The sequence below is a fragment of the Fistularia commersonii genome, chromosome 36 (assembly GCF_037954325.1).
Source record: "Fistularia commersonii isolate RoL2024-O1a breed Wild chromosome 36, RoL_Fcom_v1.0, whole genome shotgun sequence".
NCBI lineage: Eukaryota > Metazoa > Chordata > Actinopteri > Syngnathiformes > Fistulariidae > Fistularia > Fistularia commersonii.
In genome coordinates this window covers 7,950,001-7,970,767 of record NC_141319.1, presented here as the reverse complement: position 1 = coordinate 7,970,767, position 20,767 = coordinate 7,950,001, and the positions used below count along the sequence as shown (strand labels likewise).

Here is a 20,767-nt window from a genome sequence, read left to right as displayed (position 1 = left end):
GTTTTTTCTTGTTCGATTATCAACCGGTCCGTCCCGAGAGGGTCCCGACAGTCTGGGAGGAGGTGGGGGTGCAAAGGTCGTACTGGGGACCCCCGAGGAGGGTGGGGGTGGGGCTGTAGCTTCCTGATGCTGCGAGGGTCCGCTCTCCTTTACGTTTTGGGGCGCAGGAGGAAACAAAGGGTTAATATAAAGCCGTTATTACACAAATACAAGGGTCTGTATCGAGAGGAAGGAAAGGCACATTTTAAAGATATGTACAGTAAAGAGCTCCGCCCCCTCACAGGCCCCGCCCCTCTCAGGCCCCGCCCCCCGCACACAAAGCATGCAATCTTCCCATTGGCGGGGCCGGGGGGCGGGGCTTCCCCTTCTATCCTATCACAAGTCTGATTCCCTTTGGCGTATAATACTGGAGCTGGAGCAGCGAGGTACGGGCAGATGGGGGCAGATGGGGGCAGATAGGGGGCAGATAGGGGGCAGATGGGGGGCAGATGGGGGGCAGATGGGGGGCAGATGGGGGCAGATGGGGGGCAGATGGGGGGCAGATAGGGGGCAGATGGGGGGCAGATGGGGGGGCGAGTCTCTGAGGTGAAGTACGGTGGACCGCCGGCCTCCAGGAGGGGAGAACGCTGCCCCGTGGAGCCTTCAGAGGCCCACATGGGGCAGGAGGAGGAGCTGGTCCTCTCCAGGGGTGGAGGCCCGGGGTCGGGGGGCTCAGAAGTGCCGCGGGAACTCGCACTGTTCACAGCGGTTAAGGGCCGGGTGGTTGAGGAAGGTGCAGGCGGTGCAGCTCCACTGAAGACCCTCCTCCTCCTCCACCTCCGCCTCAGCCTTGGAGGTCCGGCTGACCGCCTCTGTGTGGAGGGGAGAGAGGAACGTCAGCGTGGTGCCTTCAAGGACAGCGAGAACAACAACCCCGGGGTGTCGAGGTGAGGACCAGAGGAAGAGGAGGAGTAACTCCTACTGAAGATCAGAGGCCATCAGAGAACAAGAAGACAACAAAGTTCAACGTTTCAGAAAACAATTCATTGTGTGTGATGAAGGTCAATGAAGATGCAGGTCCTCAGAAAGAGCCATCTTCTGGTCAGGCCGAATCAGTGGGTTCTTCGTCGGCGTCTGGGTCGTGAAGCGGAGAACCTGCTTCATCTGCTGCACTTTGGCAACCAGACGGGACCGTGAGGACAGTGTGTGTCATGCGGGTGGAACCCAGAGGAACCCAGCAGAACCCAGAAGAGCCTCCCCCCTTACCTGCAGACAGGGTACCTTTGGGTTTGGGCGGGATGGGACCGAGGAACTCCATGCTGTCGTAGAAGTTGTGGATTTCACTGGGGTCGAAGTGTGGTCCTGTGGGGAGGAGAAGATGGAGCCGGTTACTCAGACCAACCAGCAGAGGGCGCCGGTAACCCGAGGACGTTCAGATGTTCCACCAGGGTTCCACAGCGGCCTGGAGGTTCTCTGAAGGAGCAGATGAGTGACAGGACCACGGAGGTCCTCCCCCATGGACAACCATGAAAGGTCTTCTGGTGGTTTGTGCAGTTTGTTCTGGTTCAACTCATGAGGGGGGGGGCAGCAGTGTGTGTGTGTGTGAGTGTGTGTGTGTGTGTGTGTGTGTGTTGTACCTCATTACCTGCAGCAGCAGGAAGTCATTCAGAAAGAGCTGCTGGTTAAAAACACAATAGCTGCTCCTTCTGAGCGCGTGCAGAGGAAGTGATCCCACTGGCCCCGCCCCCTGTTGGCCCCACCCCTGTTGGCCCCGCCCCCTGTTAGCCCCGCCTCCCTGTCCGCCAGGCCCCCCCACCTCTGTTCTGAAGGAGGTCGATTTCCTTGGTGAGGCAGTCGATGTCGATCTGCAGCAACTGGTTTTTACATCTCAGCTGTTTCATCTCCTCAATCTGGAGGACAGACAGACAGACATGGACAGACAGACCATTAGACCTCCTCCAACCAACCCCTCGTGTCCTCCTAGAACTGATGTCCTCACTCTGGGGCGCCAGGGGTCACATCTGATTGCCCTCAAAACACCTAGATATACTCTAGGGTGGTACTCGAAGAGATTTAGATTTGGTATTTGAAGGGGGGTATATTTTAGGGTGGTATTTGAAGGGGGGTATACTTTAGGGTGGTATTTGACAGGTACATCCTAAGGCAGGTATATTCTAAGGTGGTACTTGATGGAGCAGGTATATCTCAGGGTGGTAATTCAAGGGGGGTATGTTTTAGGGAGGTACTTATCTTGAAGAGGGGATATTTTTTAGGGTGGTACTTGACAGGGAGGTATATCTTAAGGTGGTAATTCAAGGGGGGTATGTTTTAGGGAGGTACTTATCTTACTTATCTTAAGATATATCTTACGGCGGTAATTGGATATTTTAACGTGGTGTGAGGACAGATATTCTTAAGTGGTACTTTGGAGGTCCAATGTATTCTTAGGAGGTACTGGGGAATGACAGATGTTGTTGAAGGTAGTACTCCATGAGACAAGTATGTTTGAAGGTGCTCCCTAAGAGGCAGACTTCAGGTGGTCCCAGGACACTGAGGCCGTCCCTGAACAGGCAGACAACTTGTGCAGACGTGGTGATGGTGGGTGGGCTGAGCTTACAGAAGGGATCTGGGAGGCGGAGTTGGATCTCTCCAGCCGTCTCCTGGTCAGGTCGTTCTCCATCTCGTTGACCTCCTCTTTTAGCTTCTCCAGCTTCTTCTTCTTCAGCTCCAACTCGTGCCACAGCCGCTCCATGCGGGCCTTCTGGTGGACCAGCAGCGCTGTGGACAAACGCCAGCGGCCAGAGAGGAGACGGGTTCCATCACTTTCCAAGACAGAAGGAACGCGGAGAACACGGGTCAGACGTGCAACATGCAAGGACACCAGGATTCCAGCTTTTGTCAAAGAACCCTGAATGCACCGCTCCACCTGGATCGACGACACCGAACACACCCTCAAACACACCAGGAAAAAACAAGATTGGGAGAAGGTCTTCCTTTGGTGTGGAGGGTTCCTGGAGGATCACACACCTCTTGCAGATGTTTATTCCTTTTCTGTCTGACCTGGAAACGTCTAACTTCATCTGCCGGTAAGATCTGAAGTGGCTACAAAACATCAAGTACCACCAGGAGGAAAAAGCCAAGACACCAAGTGCAGGTCCAGAAGGTTCCTGCTCAGCCGACCAATCGACGCAGATCGATCCAGGATCTATTGATCCATCCATGGGAGAGCCAGCCGTTTCCCAGGAGACCTTCAGCCTGCACTTCATCTGCCCAGGTCCTGATAGAACCTGCTCTGGTTCACAGGCCTTCACATGTTCAGGGAGAAACAACTCATTCACGCACGCACGCATGCACGCACACACACACACACCTACACACACACACACACGTCTGCCAATCAAAGCCTTTGTTTTGGTCAGATGGGACTTGATGGTTTTTCAGCAGCAGGAAGTTGGAAGGAGGTGATTCATGAAGACCTGACACCAAGGCTGATCTGAAGACAGAGGGGAGTGAAAAAGGTGAGATGTTTCTGGAGGTGCCCTTGGACAGCAGCTGGTGGGCTCCAAAGAAGATCCTGCCAACAGGCCCGTCCTCAGGTTCTAAAGGGTGGAGTCTGGTGGAGGATCAGCTCCAGGTCCAGGTGTGTGTTCTGGACCTTCTGCAGGTCACGCAGCCATCTCTCTCCTCCCCCAGGGTTGGTGTTTCTCCTGGAAGTGTTGTGCAATTTGAAACCCGACACGCCTGGGTTGCACTGAGTGTTCTGCTGGTTGACGCCTCCTAACTTCTGCTGTCTGGGGAGGAATGTGTGTGTGTGTGTGTGTGTGTGTGAGGTGTTGGTGGAAGGATCTGGAAGGTGTTTGCCTGAATGACCGTGACCAGCTGCTAACCCATCCGCCCCCCCAGCCAGCAGAAACCCCAGTGACCCCGACTTCCCTTCGGGGAGCGACTCCGCCAGCGGGGGCCTCTGATTGGCCGAGCCACCGTCGCCGTGGCGCCGAAAGGCACGACTGCGGGGAAAGCGGAGGCACAGAGTCCTCACAAACACAGGGGTTTGAGCAGACCTGTCGGGGAGCACCTCCGGGCCCGGCGCCCGCTGGACGCAGGAAGTGGGGACTGTTTACTTCCTTTCAAAATAAAAGCTTTGCCGTTCACTCAGAGGCCCGGCTGTGTTTCCAGGAGACACGCGATCCTCCTGGACCTGGAATTATTCAATCCAGACTTGGGAGGAGGAGGTGTGAGATGCACCAGAGGACCCTGGAGCAGGCAGGCCATGAAGGTCCTGGTTCCCACGTCCACGCATGAGTCACATTGGGGACGGAGGACCTCTGGGCGTGGGGGCGTGGCCTCAGGGGGCGGCGGCGGCGGCGGCGCCTCCTGGGGCCGCTGACTCACAGGGAATCAAGTCCAACGCCCAAATAAGGAGAGGCTGCCGAGCCTCGACCCGCTTGACTCACACAACACACGCCGCTGCTCGCAGCTGACGACACACACATACACACACACACACACACACACACACACACACACACACACACACACACACCACCCTCCTGGGCGAGTCACCTTCCCATTTCACCTGGAGAGCCAGGTTCCAGACGCAGCTCAGACGGTTTAGGGGTCAGGTGTCCCTCTGGAGACCCTGAAGATTAGGACTTTAAACATGCATTCATTGATCACAATTCTCTTACTGCTTCTCTTACACACAAATCATACCGCATTCCGTTAACACACACACACACACACACACACACACACACACACACACACACACACACACACACACACACACACACACACACACACACACACACACACACAGTAGTGCTAGCGCGGTTAGCGGCGTGCTCACCTTGGGTGTAGGCCGCGTCGTCCGAGCCCATGCTCAGCCTGCGGGGCTCGCTGGGCCGCTCCCTGTGGGGCGACAGGGGGTCCGAGAGGTGGAGGGGGTCCGGCTCCACGAAATGGTGGTCCGGCGGGAGGCTGAGGAGGTTGGTGGGCTCAAAGGTGGGCGACACGACCCCGGGTGACACGGCGGGGGGTTTGTTGGGGGACACAGTGATTTTAAAAGTGTATTTGGTGTTGGGCTGAGTCACCACCACGCGCGGCGAGGACGCCGTGGCCCCGCCTCCCACGGCGGCGCGGGACTTGGGCGGGTGGTGGTGGATGTAGGCGGAGCCCATGCTCACCTGACCCCCCACGTTCCTGGCCCCCGCGGGCCCCTGCAGGGGCGGGTTGGCTGAGATGTAGACTGTCGGGGGGTTCCTCCCGCCGCCGCCGTCGTCGCCGGAGGGGTTGGCGGAAATGTAAAACTTGGGCTGTGAGCGGGCGGCGGCCGCGGCCAGGACGGCGTCCTCGCCGGGGGCGCTAGCAGCAGTGGGCGGGCTGGCGGAGATGTAAACAGTGGGCTGGCTGCGGCTGCGACCCGAGCCTCCGATGGAGAGGGGGGCGCTGGGGACGGCGGCCACTCCAGTTGAAGAGGAGGAGGAGGAGGACGACGACGACGGGCAGGAGGAAGGGGTGGAGGAGGAGCGGGCGCCGCCGCCGCCGCCGCCGCCGGTCCGCAGCACGGCCGTGGTGGTGGAGTTGCTCCTCTGGGGAGACTCGATTTTGATCTCGATCTGGTTCTTGCGCGGGCCGGTGGAGATGTTCTGGATGTTGTACTGGCTGATGGTGGACAGGGAGGTGGGCATGACGGACGACGACGACGACGAAGAGGAGGAGGAGGAGGAGGAGGACACGCCGGAGGACGAGGCCTGGCTTCCCGCGGGAAGGACGGACGGCGCCTGGGAGTTGGTGGGGGAGCTGATGGGCATGTAGACATGGGAGGTCTGGTGGTGCGAGGTATGCGAGGAGGAGGAGGCCTGCGGAGGCCCGGACCAGGAGCCCGACACGGACGAAGGATGGGAGATCTGGTAGATCTGCTGCTGGGGCTGGGAGGTGGGGCTGTACTGGGCCCGCCCCCCCTGCTGCGGGTTCTGCCGGCTCGGGTTCTGGCTCACGAAGGGCCGGATGTAGATGGAGTTGCCCTGCGGGCTGCCGAGCCCCTGCTGCGAGCCGCCGTGTATGTGCAAAGACGTGGGGGTGTTGCGGCCCGTCTGGATGTTGGGCGCCAGCGTCACGGTGATGGGGTTGAAGCGCGGCGGCGGCGGCTGCTGGGGGTAGAGCCCCAGGTGCTGGGGGGGCTGCGGCTTGCGCGTGCGCGGGTGCTCCATCACGCCGAACACGTTGAGGCCGGCGGGAACCTGCACCGGGGCGGACTGGGGCTCCTGCGGGAAGAAGTCGCCGCCGGGGGCCTGGCCCGTCTGGAGGGGCCCGTCGCTCAGGCTGTGGGCCAGGGTCCGGCTGCCGTTCATCCTCAGGCCGTCCCGCGACGGGGCCACGTGCACATTCTGACACTGCAGGCCCAGGCTCAGCTGGGTCATGTGATTGGGGAGCCTTATGAAGTTGGGGTGCTCCGAGAAGCCGGCCGTTCCTTCCTCGCCGTACGGGTAGCCCGGACTCACCTGGGACAGGTACTCGCAGCAGGCGTCCAAATTGTTGTTATTCTGAAGGGAGGGGGGGGGCAGAACGACCGGCCGTCAGCGAAGGAGGAGGCGGAGCGGTCCGAGGAAAGCGGGCGCCGCGGTCGAGGCGCTTACCTGTAGAACGCACCGGGACACGACGCCCTCCGGGACTTGAGGGAACTTCTGGCGCAGGTCATGCAAAACCTGAATGTCAATCTGGTGGCTTCCCTGGGCCATTCGTAGGCTGCCAGCTCGGGTCTGTCTGCGGCCTTCAGTGCGCGGGGGGGTCAGTCACGGCAGCGGCACGCCACCGTCATCTTCAGCATCCTGCGGAAGAGGAGGGAGGCCCGGTTAGACACGGAGACGCCCTCGGACCGCCTCGTTCCGACAGCGGCGCCCGGCGGGAGGCGGTGGGCGGAGCCTGTGAGGACACTCAAATGTCTGACGCGTTAAACAGCTCGTTCATCCTCTCAACGATGCAAATTCGGGAAAAGCAATGCACGTGATTCGTCAGCTCATCGGCGGTAGGAGGAGGCAGGAACTGGACTCCTCACATTCACCAGGAGACCAAAGTGTCTCTTTGTTGAGAAGTTAAGGAGACCCTTCTGAAGCTGAGGGCCTTCAAGGAGAAGCACTTGGTGTGTTTCTGCTCAGGTCCGCCTCTCCAGGGATAAACAAGCAGGAAGCAGCGGCTGCAGCAGCTCCAGGACCACAGACCTCAGACTTCAATAAACCCAGAGGCTTCCAGGAACCCTCTGATTAGAGACGACGCCAGGTCTGACGGACATCTCCGAGCCCGGAGCCACCTCGGATACCGGGATCGGGTCGGGCCGCTGACGGGGGCCGCCTCTGACCTCGGGCCGGCGTCAGCGGAGGACGCCCCTCTTCTCACAGACCTTCTGTAAACATCACGGCTTAGCGTCGGAGAGCGGCCCCGACAGAGAGGTTCCGGGGTTCGCTCCATCTGTGGACAGCAGGAGACCCGAGGCTGCCGAGAAGGTCCTCGCCCAGGACCCGGTGTCAGCAGGGTTCACCCATACCAGGTCCTGGAGACCGCCGTCACGTTCCAGCGACTCCCCCTGAGCTCATCCGCACCAAACACCGACCTCCAACTCTGAGGAGGTGCTGCGAGGAGAGGGCGAGGGGCGCGGCAGCCATGTTTGACGTTCTTCCAGCATTCACCTCCCACCACAGGCTTTCACAAGAACATCCTGCGGGAGGCCTCCAGTGTCTGCAGGAGGGCGGAGGTGGCGGCGCTGCCGTCTAATCTGAGTTATGAGGAGAACGCTCGGGCACCGCTCAAACTGTGTAACTCGGCCGTGCAGAAAGTCTCAGCCGATAACAGCACCGGGGGGGCGGAGCTCGGGGGGAGGTGGGAAGTGATTTATGGAGCTCCGGGTTTGCCCCGGGGCGCCTTCCTCCTCGGGACCGGCAGGCCTGCTCCGCGAGGTGGCTCGCGCTGCGCTCGCAAGTTTCATCACGTACTCCCGAAAGTGTTTCCGATCAGGGGAACCGGCGAACATCTGAAGAACAAAACCCTCCACGTCCATTAGAGGAGTCTCCGAAAAACAAACCGTCACTCAATGCCTCCCTTTGTCTGCGGGGATTCAAGGAAATGGAAAGTTTCAGAATTATGCCAACAGACTGTGGAATTCATTATGTTGTACATTAAAAAAAGACACACAAAAGGCAGCATGGAGAGCCTCTAAATGTGAACCAGAGGAAAACCGCCATATCTCAGATTACATGTTTAGAGCAAACGCACTGCGGCCAGAGTAGTATTTTCCATCTCCGCTAGCATATTAAGCTAATAAAGTCAACAGAGAATGAGGCCTTTATAGCGGCCTGCTTTAGACACACACACACACACACACACACACACACACATAAACATAACATAAACCTGTTTGGTGTGCAGACAAAGAGCACAACAGACGGCGTTCAGGAAGGCGGGTAGTTCAAGCGCTGTGGGAAATCGGACTCACTGGTTGGCAGTTGACCCAGTTCTGGGTCGGTGCCGGGGTCGGGCTGTTGGAAAAACAAAAATAAAAACAAAGCCCACACCTCCTTGCTGTTAATGACGGGCCTGCACTGCTTCGCCGCAGGGGGGAGGCGGGGGCCCTCGGCGGGGGGAGTCGATCGGGCCGAGTGCCCGGTAGAAGGCCCCCCCCCCCCCCCGCCAGCAGAGATAGAGACAAAGCGTCCATTGCTGAGGCAGCAGTTCCTGGACCGGAGCGGCGCCCACAGCCGGGCCTCAAAGGCCTTATTCAGTCCGCCGGCCCGGCGCACCTGAAAGCCTCCGGCTCCACCAGAGCTCCAGCGAGACGCTGACTAGTAATCTCCAGGACGCCGCCGCAGAACCGGCCCGTCAGCCGGCCCAACGGCCCCCGCAACAAGCGCTCCGCGCTAACAAAGAGGCTACACATAACGCACAATAAACCGCCGCTGTGTTCCGTCAGCGGCGTCAGAGCGGGAGGTTCTGATCGGAGCTCGGTCCGACGCGCCGCCCGGCGCGTGTTCCGCGGGGTCGAGAAGGTGAGAACCGTCTGGGATGACGCAGCCCTCATGGAGGGAGGTCACAGGTCAAAGCAAGGGGCTGCTATCAGAAGCAAGACAGAACTTCCACCTCCAGCCCCTCCTCCTGCTGGTCTGGACCAGTCACCTCCAAAGAATGCAGCTTTGATTCAGCCCCTTTGTTTTGTGTCTTGTACATCCAGTTTCTGATGATGTGACTGAGGAGCAGCATGCCTCATCAGAACCTGGCCTCACTGAGCCGGCCGGAGACACCGGCTGACGTGGAGACCTTCGGTCTCAACAGAGGAACCTCACAAAGAGCCCGACGCCCCAAATCAAAGTCGTTTCCCGGTGCGTTAAAAGTTACGAGTCGGCCTGGAATAAACTCCCAGATCAACAGCGACCGCGAAGCAACCGACCGCGAGCCTCGGGCCGGCGCTGCTTCACTTCCACAAGATCCATCTTGAAGGTTCCAGAACATCCTGCCTTCCCTTCACGCGTGTCCAACGACAACTACTGTTTGGAACGAAGCGCCATGTGACTGACGAGGACTGAAACAACGCGGGGCCTCAACAGAAGAACCCTCGTCCAGCACGAGGAACCTCTTTTGTTCCACACGACGTCTGCAGAACACAAACAAACCACTTTTTATGAGCACAGCCCAAATCGCAGTCGACTGCCTCACGGTGAGGCCGAGGTCGGCCCGCTCGCTTTGAGCTGCCCGCGGTTTCAAGGCAGCCAGAGAGAGTGCGTGTGTGTGTGTGTGTGTGTGTGTGTGTGCGTGTGTGTGCGTGTGTGTGTGCGTGTGTGCGCGCACGCCCGTGCATGCAGGAAATCAAAAATTCTTCAGCGTCGCAGCCTGCAGCTGGTGGTTGATTGGAAGCAGGCAAGGGCACCAGATTCCCAGGTTTGACAAAGTCCTTCCAGGAAGAGCAGGAGGTCTGGTGGAGATGGAGGAGCACCTTTTCTCCAAGCCTCCTTCTACAGAAGATGGTCCTGAAGGTCAGGCCGTCCCCTACGCCGCTTGGCAATGTGTCTTTGCAGAAACATTACCGTCCACACTGCCTTCTGGGGGGTCTTGGATGGGATGCCCTTTGCCGTCTGTCTTTGTAGGAAGGCCTCAGCATCAGCGACCCCCCAAGATGAGTCCAACCCATAAAACACCCCGAGCCGCTGGGTCACACACACACCGGCTTCCTGCGACTTCCTTTCCATCCATACATCATATGGAGGTTCTAACTGCTCATTCCAAGATCTGTCTCACCCAGGACCAAACATAAAGATGGAACAGTACCTCCAGAACCAGCCTTCCCCCCTGCAACATGCAGAAGACCCCCAACCCCCTCCCTGCTGCCCCCTGGGGGGGGGGGGGGGGGGGGCATTATATGTCAGGACCAAAGCCTGAGCTCAAAATAGAAGCTTCGGCAATACGAAGAGTCTTTTTGTTGGGCTTCTTTCAAGAGGGACTGAATCGAAGAAGGTGCGAGCAAGTGACAGACACTCCGGCGAGGTTAATGAGTGGAAGGAAAAACAAGCGGGCGGCGCTGACAGGGAGCTCAGTGTTTCTACGCCCATTGTGGAAACATTAATTGGCGGCCGACAAGCCCGGACAGACTCTCATTCAGCAGGTGCGGCAGAATCTCAAAGCTTCTCATTGTGAGCGCCATCTCCAGACGGACGGCGTGCACGGCGCGGGCGATCGGTCCCTCGTAAATCAAACGGCTGACGCATCGGCGGCCGGACGGCGTGATCTTGAGCACCACCTCCGGGCCTCCTCGGGACGAAGGCTTGGAAAGAGTCGGATGTTCTACAAAAGCCTCGGCACTCATCTTAAGTGCAGTGTCCTTAGAAGAGCCGGTGGGACAGGCGGAACCGGACTGAGGTCCAGACCACAAGAAGGTGAGCTTCTCAAACCAGGTGGCGTACACTGTTGGGGGGTGGATTTGGAGAAATTGGGTCTCCATGTCCAGCCGGACCTGACAAGTGAAAAGCGTGAGGCCAAACCAACACGTAGGACAAGTTTAATTTATCTGCCGGCGTCGACCGAGGATGGAGAACCAATGAGGGTCTACCTGATGGTTCCTAAGAGGTGATAAAAGTAGATGCGTCCAGCCAGAGCAAGTCCTTCCTAAAAAGCAGAGTTGAGGGTGGTGAGGCAGGAAGGAGCTGCAGGAAGCTGCTAAGAGAAACACCTTCACACCACAGCGGAGAGGTGAAGCAAGCACTAAAAAATCCACACACCAACAAGCCAGGTGAGGTCCAGATGGTCCACAGGCCACGACAGGCTGGACCCAGGGGAGCCTGAAGGAGCTTCTGAGCTTCTGACCTGCACCACATCAGCAGGTCGCCCATAAACATCCAAATGGAAAGGTGAAGTCAAAGTCATCTGGCCTGTGGGTCTCAGGTGAGAAGTCTGCTGTGTGTGTGTGTGTGTGTGTGTGTGTGTGTGTGTGTGACCCGGTCATGGCGGGCAGGATGGCGCCCGGTGCCTCAGCCCTGCCCCGTCCTTGAGATAACGCTGCTTCATGCGAAAAGCTGTAAATACCAGACATAACTTCCTTGTCTGTCCAATTCAGAGCTCCTCCTCCTTCAAGAGGAAGTCACATTCACACACTCACACACACACACACACACACACACACACACACACACACACACACACACACACACACACACACACTTCTGGCTAATCCATTGTACTGTTTCCTTGAGAAGGATGGGATGGGTCAGTGACAGGTGAGCAGACCTTGGATGAAGGTTCTGAAGGTGCTCAGCTGGAAGCACCGATCCCATTGGCCATCTTCTGCCTGGCCTCGGGTCCAGGCTGGTTCCAACTCACTGTCAGCTCGGATTCAGGCTGTGAAGAAACCGTTCCTGTCTTTTTTAAATACGGCTGTTTATCCGTCACCAGGAGTGGAATCAAGGCCAAAATGGCGGTGGACATCTCTTGTTTCATCCAGCACGCTGGAGCTTCACCGCAGGAGGCCAATGACCTGATGAGACATCACGTGTCCTTCATGAGCGGCCAAGAAGCATCAAGGGGCCAACCTGGAGGGTCATTAGCTCGATGCTACCAAAGGCAGCAGCGTTAGCACGTTCCCCCGCCGGGTCCGACGTGGTGGCGGTGAGGCTTTTCTAGGTCGTTCTGTTAGAATGATAAAGTCCGGGACGGATCTTGGCTGACTGATGTCCTGCAGAAGAAGAGCCCACGCAGCCTTGACGGGACTTGATGAAGGGAACCCTCCCGCGGGTCCTGGTCCGACGAGAGGCCCGCACAGGGTCCGGTCCACGGAGGAGCCTCTCTGAACCGGCGGCGGTCCGGCCTGCTCCGAGCAGATCTCTGGCTTTTATTGCCTTATAAGATGCACTTCCCGTGTGTCATGGCGCCGCCTGAAGCCCCCGGGCGGCGGGGCGGCGGCGGCCAGGCGCTCTGCGGCCGTCCCGGTCCATCCGTTCTCCGCGAGGCCCGGGTTGTTACTGGGACCCGGATCGCAGAAAGCACAGCGGCTTCGACCGCAGCTCCGGCGGGTCCATGCTGGAAATGCTGTGTCAGATCCTGGTCCGGCGCCAGACTAAATCCATTAGCAGATACAAAGGACGTTTACCGGCTGATTCAGCAGGGACTCCTGGTCATATCCGAAAAAAAAACAGAGGAAGAAAAAAAAAAAAACTTCAGACCGTTTTTCCAAGTCGTCCGATGGCGGTTCCGAGTCGGGGTTTGCCCGACGCGAGCCCGTCACAAGCAGGAGGCCGGGAGCGATTACCGCTGCAGCGCCGCTCCGACGCACTGCCGGACCTCCGAGTGCTTGGCTGCAAAGACAACCCTCGGCCGGAAATGCTTCCCGCAGCTGTTAGGAGGATCATTCCCCACCTTGAGGCCAAGCAAAAGACAAATAGCGGCCAAGTCACGTGACCCGGCCGCCGCTTAGATGCCATTCAGTCTTATTCCAGGCCTCCAAACATTCAGGTCACGATGGCCTTCCACAGTGAGCTCAACCTTTTCACCGACATCACACTCACTGACTCACTGACTGCTCGGGGCTTCAGACCATCGCGTGACCCCTGACCCCTCCTCCGAGTCACATGACACATGAAATGACTGACTTTCAATCACATCAGGTGAGGTCTGTAGCATAGCTGTTAGCATGGTTAAACACACAGGCGCCCACGCCCATGCCCACGCCCACACACACACACACACCCACACCCACACCCACACACACACAGTGACATTTAATCCATTGACACCCCCCCAAACATCTGAAAGGTCTGAAGACACTGCAGGTGTTTCCAGGACATTTCAGGTGACTTGGGGACACTTTGTGTGAAATATGTGAGGTGAATCCAGTGGGCGGGGTGGGTGTGTGTGGGAGGGGCTCGGTAAGAGTGTGTTTGACCCCCGACACACCAACACACACACGGAATCAGCAACATCCCCACAACATGATTATTAGGACTATTTAGTACTAATATTAGAATAGTGCTTAATCATCGAAGCCCTTTGCCTGATGTTTACATGGCTCACATCCCACACCCCCTTAGTCAACCCCCGTGTGTGTGTGTGCGTGTGTGTGTGTGTGTGTGTCTCACGTGGAAGTGCGGTGACACGTAACACCAGGGAGGCCAGTGGGATTCTGGGTGAGGGCGGGAGCCAGCAGGCGACTGGAGGGATACGTGTAATTATCCGTAATATTTGATCACTTGTTTGTGAAAGCCGAGCGGCGCTGGTCTGCGCTGGGAGCGGGTCTAGGAAAAGCCGCACAGAGCCAATTTCTAAAATCCCGGAGATGTTTCGGCCCCGAAAATCCAAAACAGCCAGCGACTGATGTGCAGGAATGTCACGCTGCTGGCAGCCTGGCCTCAGACTGACAGGCTGTGATGGATCAACGTTAGCTTTAAGTCATCATTTGTAGGAGATGTTCCTTCTGAAACAGTGTCAGCGGTAGGCAGCCACTGCCAACACACACACACACACACACACACACACACACACACACACACACACACAGATCCAGGCCCAGTGGCCTGCTGGGCCCGGGCGTCAGGGAAATTTTCATCGCTGCAGATATTTTCGATCTGCACTGGGTGCCGGGGTGCAGAAGGTCCGATGAGAAGGTGGGACGGGACAGCAGGAACCACACAGAAGCGGGTAGATCCACGTTATTGGGTCTCAGTGTGTCTGAGCAGATCCAGAACAGGAACTCAACTGGATCACATTCACTTACTGATGTACAATACAAGATAAACATTACGAGCTTACGGTTATATTTATATTCCACGGCTAAAGGGAATCCGACCCACAACCTGCTGGCCAGAGCACTTGGGCCATCTGACTAGAACCATCTTCACCACTTGGAGCCTATCCCACCTGACAATGGGGTTAAGAGGCAGGACTTACCCAGGAAAGGTCAGGCGTCAATCATCCAACCATTCACACGCTGCTTCTCACCTTCAAGGTACCGGCTGACTATATCTGGACAGCAGGAAGAGGGCCAAGAACATGGAGAGAACCCAGGCCGGACAGCACGGGCAGAGGATCAGACCGAGCCACAATACAAACAACAAAAAACCCGAGAATTGTTCCAGAAACAAGGAAGAGGTTCTAGTTCTGAGTGTCCACCACAGAAGAACCCTCCACCAGTCCAGGGAACCTGGGGGGGGTCACAGCTCAGCTGCCATTACCAGCATGAAGACATGAAAAGGGACCAAAGTCAACTGAGGCCAAATCATGGCTCAGACCATCAACCTCTGCCCGGAGCCACCAGGACCAGAGGCACCTGGACATTCTGTCCAGATGTAAACCCAAAAAAACTACCACTGCTGAAGTCCCATATTTGGCAACCCCAGCCCCGACTAAAGGACTCACGGGTGTGGTTAGCCCCTGGGGGCACCAGCTTAGCCCCTCTGGGGGAGCATACCGCCGAGCAGCGTCTGGCAGAGATAACAGAAGAAGGGTGATGGAGCAGAAAACCAAAGGTCTGGCCAGCTCTGAGGACAGTTAGCCTGCAACTGCACGTGTTGCAGGTGATTATAATAGAAGGGATCTGCATGGAGCCAAGTTCCAGCGAGCAAAAACAATCACGCTAACATCACCCATTCAGCTCACTTGCCCAGGGTTTACCCCGGTTACCTGGGACAGACCGGGGGGTCCTCGCTTGGGTCCGGCGACAAGTCAAAAGACTGCTTTGTGGCTCAGTCGGCAGTGGATCACGGGGGAGGAGGACCTCTGCAGCGACAGCGGTGGATCCAGAGCAGCTCCCAAGGGCCCTGCCTGACACACCAGCGGTTCTGGTTCCAATTAGTCCAAACGCTTCATCCAGAGGCAGCGAGCATTGGCTCCGCTCTACGACTTTAATTGACGGTTGTGCTACTATCCTATTTCATAAGCGGAGCTTCTGCAAAGGAAACTTGAAAAACACTTCATTAGCATGAAGAGCAGTCCTTTAATTACACCGCCCTGCCGGAGTGTGATTTATGGGCGCCATTAAAACACAGCGGCCAGTTCTGAGGTCACCCCTTCAGAGAAACCACCGGACCATTGCTGGCCTTCAGACACATTAGCGGTAATCCGACTTGACCGAGGTTGGCCCGGTGACTGACGACGTTAGCGATTCCAATCAGTGGCTGTTTGTTCAACGCTTGTATGACTTGAGTCCAATGAGAGGTGAGTTCTGATGTGGTCCTCCGACACATGATTGTATTTATTCACCTTCTCCGGACAACCTACAAGTCTAATTCTGTCTTTGACGGCCCTCCAGACGGCTCCCATCTCCCCTCCTATAGGTATCGGGTCCGGTATTGACGCAGTTCGCCCATCGGATCGGGGACTAATGTTGTCAAATCTACATGTCATTGCATAGTTTCCACTGGAACCTGAACGCACCGCGGCGTTCCCTTTTTCCACCACGGCACGTCTCAAGTCGGTCTCTATATGTTGCGTTAGCCCGTAGCTAGAGCTGTTTTGGAAAACACTAGCTTGTGTACAAGGCTGTGCGCTGAGTGACGTCCAAATGCAGCGGCGAGGTGGCTCAGGAAACTTCCAGGCCGACTTTGGAAACCACGTTCTCGCCACGGCGGCAGGACGAGTCAACATAAACAGACGCCGTTCTACTGACAGCGGGAGCAGACCGTCGGCTGTGGTTAGCCGTTAGCAGATAGCCCTGGCTCACCGCGTGACTCCGCCCACTTTTAATCAGACCAAGTTCTGTCAGCAGATCTAGAGGGAAGTTGGCAGAGACGCCGGGTGTCAGTGGTCTCGGTGTAACTAGAAGATGAGAGAAGATCCACTTCTCAAATTTGAACTCACTGACTGAGTAACTCAAAAATCATAGTCATTTCTTTGTTTGGAGTTAAATGTCATTCTGACAACAACATCGACCGTTGACCTCTAGAATTCTACACTCTGACACTGGCGTAACAGAACCAGAAAGACACTGAAAACACATCCAAGGGAACTCCGTCTCCACCACGTCGCCTGTAGCTGCAGCGTCTTCCTGGATTGCACAATGTCAATGCGACAAAGCTAAAAGAAAAAAGGTCTCCAAAATACTGCTGCGTCTGCATTCACACCCGCTCCGGTTACCACTGGTGATCCATCAAGATCCAGTCTGGTTTAAACCTCAGTGCAACTGGGCGACGGCAGAAGGTCTGATGAGAAGGCGACTATGGCTGAGAAGAAGTCCTCTCCCGATCTTAACATCAACACATCTACCCGGATATCAAGGAGGTACCCTGGATCAGCTCCTCCATGGGTTCCTTCCTGCTCCTGCCACCTGCCTGTCACTCACTAGAACCTCCTTCAGCCGTCATCTTCCCAAATGGAAACTCTCAAAGTCTGGTCCTGCTGTGTCTCAGACCGTGGAGATCTGTCACCTCAAGGTGAGGAGCTGTCGGGATACGCAGTTCGCGTCATTAGCTAGCCGATTTAGCCCAGCAGCCCTCCACCCGTCCATGTATTTACCTCCCCAGAGGAAGCCTCGTCGATGACTGAACGGAGGTCGGGCCACTCGCTCCAGCAGAGGTTCGCCTCGAGGTGGCATCTTCAACATGCACGAGCCTCCACGTGCACGCTGCACATCCCGTCACCACAGCTCCAACTTCTGCTCTCTTTCCACGCCGTGATCTCAAAATAGGCTTCTCGTTCTCATCTGTTTTTCAGGATATTTCCTGCCGATGTTCCAGTTATTTCCCTCTCCGGTTTCTCAGGTGGTTGATGGAACGTGACGTCTGAGGGTGAGTGGCTGCTGTTTACACCTGGCGGCACAGTTTCACTCTGAAAACAGGTGTGTCTCCAGAGAGAAGCCAGAGGAGTGAGGCTGAGTCATGAACTGTTGTTTGCAACAGTGCGGGGGGGGGGGGGGGGGGCGATAAGGCAGGAGGCGGCTGGATCTGGAATCCACCTGCCTCAAGACAGGGGAGAGATTCATTATAGGCCCCAGAACCGACACGTGACGGGGCCGGAGCACGCTTGGGTGGGTGGAGGCTGACCTTTGACCTGCCGGGGAAAGGGTCCGTCTAACGGAGGGCTCCATTTAAAGCAGAGGAGCACTTCCTGGGGGGGGCACCAGAGAGGGGGGCCGCTCCTCCCCCAGAAACCCCGTCTGATAACGCCGACCACTCCGTCTTCCTGACCTACATTACATTTCCTGACGAGGCTGCACATTGAACCCAAAGTCAAAACCTTTGGATCCCTTTCTAGACGTCTTTCACAGACACAGCCAATCACAAGCACCCAGCAGAACCTGCTTTTCTGACAGACAGGACAGGCAGCTTAGCCCGGAAACTATCCAGAACTCGACTGAGACCGGCCGTTCAGCGGGCAGATGCAGCGCACACAATGCGGGGTGTTGTGGGTCTGAGAAGATCTGACGTTTGGTACAAGTAGGTCAAAGGTCACTGGCTGCAGGACCACCACATTTGCATATGATTGTTTTACAATATCTGGCTGGAATTGAGGATTGGTTTGCCATTCCCCCTGCAATCCCCCCACAGTCAAAAACAACTTCTAGAAGAATCCCCCCGACACACACACACACACACACACACACACACACACACACACACACACACACACACACACACACACACACACACACACACACACACACACACACACACACACACACACACACACACACACACACACACACACACAGCATGCTGTTGTGCAAACTGGAAATGATGAATCAGTAAACGGGTTTGTCAAGAAGAAGCCATGGGAGTGTTGGTACGTCCCCCGCAGACAGGCGTTCCTGCGGGCCCCGGTTGGACCGCACCGGTCCAAACTCCGCCGGTGCCACTTCTTTGCGGCTTCCAGCGAGGTCAGTGAGGTGTGCCGCTGCTCGCCGTCATCAGGATTTCCTTACAAGCGTCAAGCCCCTCCCCCCCAACCGAGCGACGGGCCGATCCCCCGGATCCCGGGCCCGGCACGCGGGCTCCCAGCGACCGTGGCGGAGCCCCTCCAGACCGGCGAGGCCTCCTAGTAGCGCGTTTGCCGAGCCGAGGCACACATGGTTCCAGTTAGGGCTCTGCACCTATAAACAGCCGGCCCTGGAAGCTCATTGGTCGGAGCTGCGAGTCGGGACGGGCGCAAGCTGCTAATGAAGGACACACACTTTTACAGCTTCGCCGCGACAACGGGGCGTAAAACGCTGCGCGGAGGCCGCCGGGGTTCTGCGGGTGAAACAGACCCCACCGACAACTAGTCGGGTGGCGGCATGACCTTTGACCTGGACGACCAGCTACACCCCAGTGAAACCAAAACCCGCAGGCATAGGGGGGTTTCTGTCCTTCCGGGCGGGGGAGAGAGGGAAAAACTTGCCGCCGCCAACAGCGGGTCAGTCTGACCCCAACACACACACACACACTAATGCCACTTTTACGTTATTTTCCCTATTTTGGGAGAGCGCGGGTGACGGGGCGACCGGGGCTCCGTACCCGACGAAGGGGGGTCCACCACCTCGGTGCCGACACGGCCACCGTCACACGCCATTTACGGGTAATTCAGCAACAAAAAAAGGGTCATGTATGGGGGCGGCTGAATTTTAGCTGATAGAGCGGACATTCCTTCAGATAAGAAGGTCGTCGGTTCCATTCCAACCCCTCCCTGGAAGTCTGGTCAGCACAGAGCACTGAAGCACTGCCACCACCGCTGAAGAGTAATCTTTATGTTCTTTTCATGCGGTGCATGTATATGAATGCAAGCAAATTTTAAACAACATGTATAATTTTAAACTTGGCAAAAATGTGTCAAGAAATATTGAAATCGTGTGTCCGGATGTGTGAGATTTGTGACTGTGTGACCTAAAGCTGCGTCCGTCAGGCTGCACCTGCCGGGGAGGAGGAGGCAGCAGCTATCTGGGCCGGAGAGGAGAGGAGCCCATCTCACCACCAGTAAACATCATGAATGGCTTCATCTCATGCACTGGTTACATTACTGGTCACATTACTGGTTATATTGCTGGTCGCATTACTGGTTACATTGCTGGTCACATTACTAGTATCATCACTGGTCACATCTGGCGGGCGGTGGTGGCGAGTGGGGGGTTGTCATGGCAACCCGAGCATCCAGCAGGTGTGCCGAACCCTCACCTGTGTGTGTCCGCCCTGGACCAGCCCTCCTTCCGGTGAACCGGCACCGGCCCCCGGCCCCCCACAGGCCTGTCGGTCCAGGTGCCCCCCCTCCTCCGGGCGGATGACTTTCCACCCGCGGCTGCGGCTCCTCACGGCGGAGCCGGACGGAAAAAAGGAGCCCGATACGGGGCTCCGAACACGGGTCCCGGCCGGCGGTGCCGCTCGGATAAACAGGCGACCATCACGGCGGGGTCGTTGCCGAACGGTGGGGGGGGGGGGGGTGAGGGGTCCGGTAACGGCCCGGTTCGGACCCCGGAGGAAGGGGAGACTTTTTTTTTCTTTCTGGAAAGTCGGTCGGAAAGGGAGCAGCCTCCCGACACCCCTGGGTGAGCTAGCGGGGCTAGCCGGGCCAGCGGCTAATACGAAAAAGGCAGAAAATGCTTTTTATTCCCCGCCCGGAGCAGCTCTACCTCTCCGGGTTCGCGTCCACACGCCGGGGCGGTGTGGGCCGGGAGCCCGCGGTCGGCGGCAGGCTCCCGTTTGCTCGGGGAAAGTTCCCGAAAGTTTGGATGTTCCGACGAAAAAAGTCGGGGGAACAAGCTAACGGCTACCGGGTCCCCGGTGCCCCCCACCCCCCACCCCCGGGTCGGCGGGCCCCACTCACCTCCGTCCGCCGCCGCCGCCGCCGCCGCTCCTCCCGCCGCCTTCGACAGCCGACACCGCCACCGGACCTCCGCTGGGCCGCGGAGCTCGGCGAGCCGGAGCCGAGAGGGATCCGGCCGCTATCAGGGCGGCGAACGGCCAAGCGCACCGAGGCCCCGGGCCTGATGTGTCCCCGAAATACGGCTCGCAGGGGGGCGGGCTCCCGAGCCCCGGCGCTCCGCTCCCTGACAGAGAGCCGGGGATACCGAGATGACAGCTCCGCTTCTCCGGGCCTCCTGCCCGAGGCTGCCCGTCGCTTTTCGCTTTTTCCTCACTTCCAGCAGATACGAATCAAAATACTGTCACACAATATGGCGGCGGCACGGGCAGCCTAGTCTCGCGAGAACACACGCTTTTTTCCCCCTCCCTGCTCGCCGAGGGGGAGGAGGTGGAGGGGGGGAGGGGGAGGGGGGAGGGATTGCAACACAGCTGACTGGGCTGAGACTGACCTACTGAAGCTACACTGAAGCTTCACTGAAGTCTTACTACAACTTTAC

The 20,767-nt window shown here is 57.5% G+C and overlaps 1 protein-coding gene across 5 annotated transcripts; it reads right to left on the bottom strand.

Annotated features, from left to right (window-relative positions):
* Positions 1 to 512: 512 nt before the first annotated feature.
* On the bottom strand, positions 513 to 20,589 carry tab2 (TGF-beta activated kinase 1 (MAP3K7) binding protein 2). Of its 5 annotated transcripts, none has more exons than XM_086143281.1 (7): positions 20,233 to 20,589; positions 6,618 to 6,809; positions 4,829 to 6,524; positions 2,597 to 2,757; positions 1,796 to 1,889; positions 1,246 to 1,341; positions 513 to 851 (listed from the first exon to the last, which is right to left on the bottom strand). In XM_086143281.1, the coding sequence occupies exons 2-7, from the start codon at positions 6,717 to 6,719 to the stop codon at positions 712 to 714; spliced, it is 2,289 nt and encodes a 762-aa protein (XP_085999407.1). In that variant the 5' UTR covers positions 6,720 to 6,809; positions 20,233 to 20,589; the 3' UTR covers positions 513 to 711. The 5 variants fall into 5 exon arrangements, with proteins under 5 accessions (XP_085999407.1, XP_085999411.1, XP_085999409.1 ...); XM_086143285.1 differs by lacking the exon at positions 20,233 to 20,589 and adding an exon at positions 16,957 to 17,078; XM_086143283.1 differs by lacking the exon at positions 20,233 to 20,589 and adding an exon at positions 15,127 to 15,177.
* Between the last annotated feature and the right edge of the window lie 178 nt (positions 20,590 to 20,767).

Bases quoted from the DNA above. Each gene is read 5' to 3' on its own strand.
- tab2 (XM_086143281.1), bottom strand. From the start codon at position 6,719: ATGGCCCAGGGAAGCCACCAGATTGACATTCAGGTTTTGCATGACCTG. The intron at 6,525-6,617 runs GTAAGCGCCTCG...CCCTCCCTTCAG, and splicing joins TGTCCCGGTGCGTTCTACAG to AATAACAACAATTTGGACGC. The intron at 852-1,245 runs GTAAGGGGGGAG...CCCTCCACACAG, and splicing joins CAAAGGTACCCTGTCTGCAG to AGGCGGTCAGCCGGACCTCC.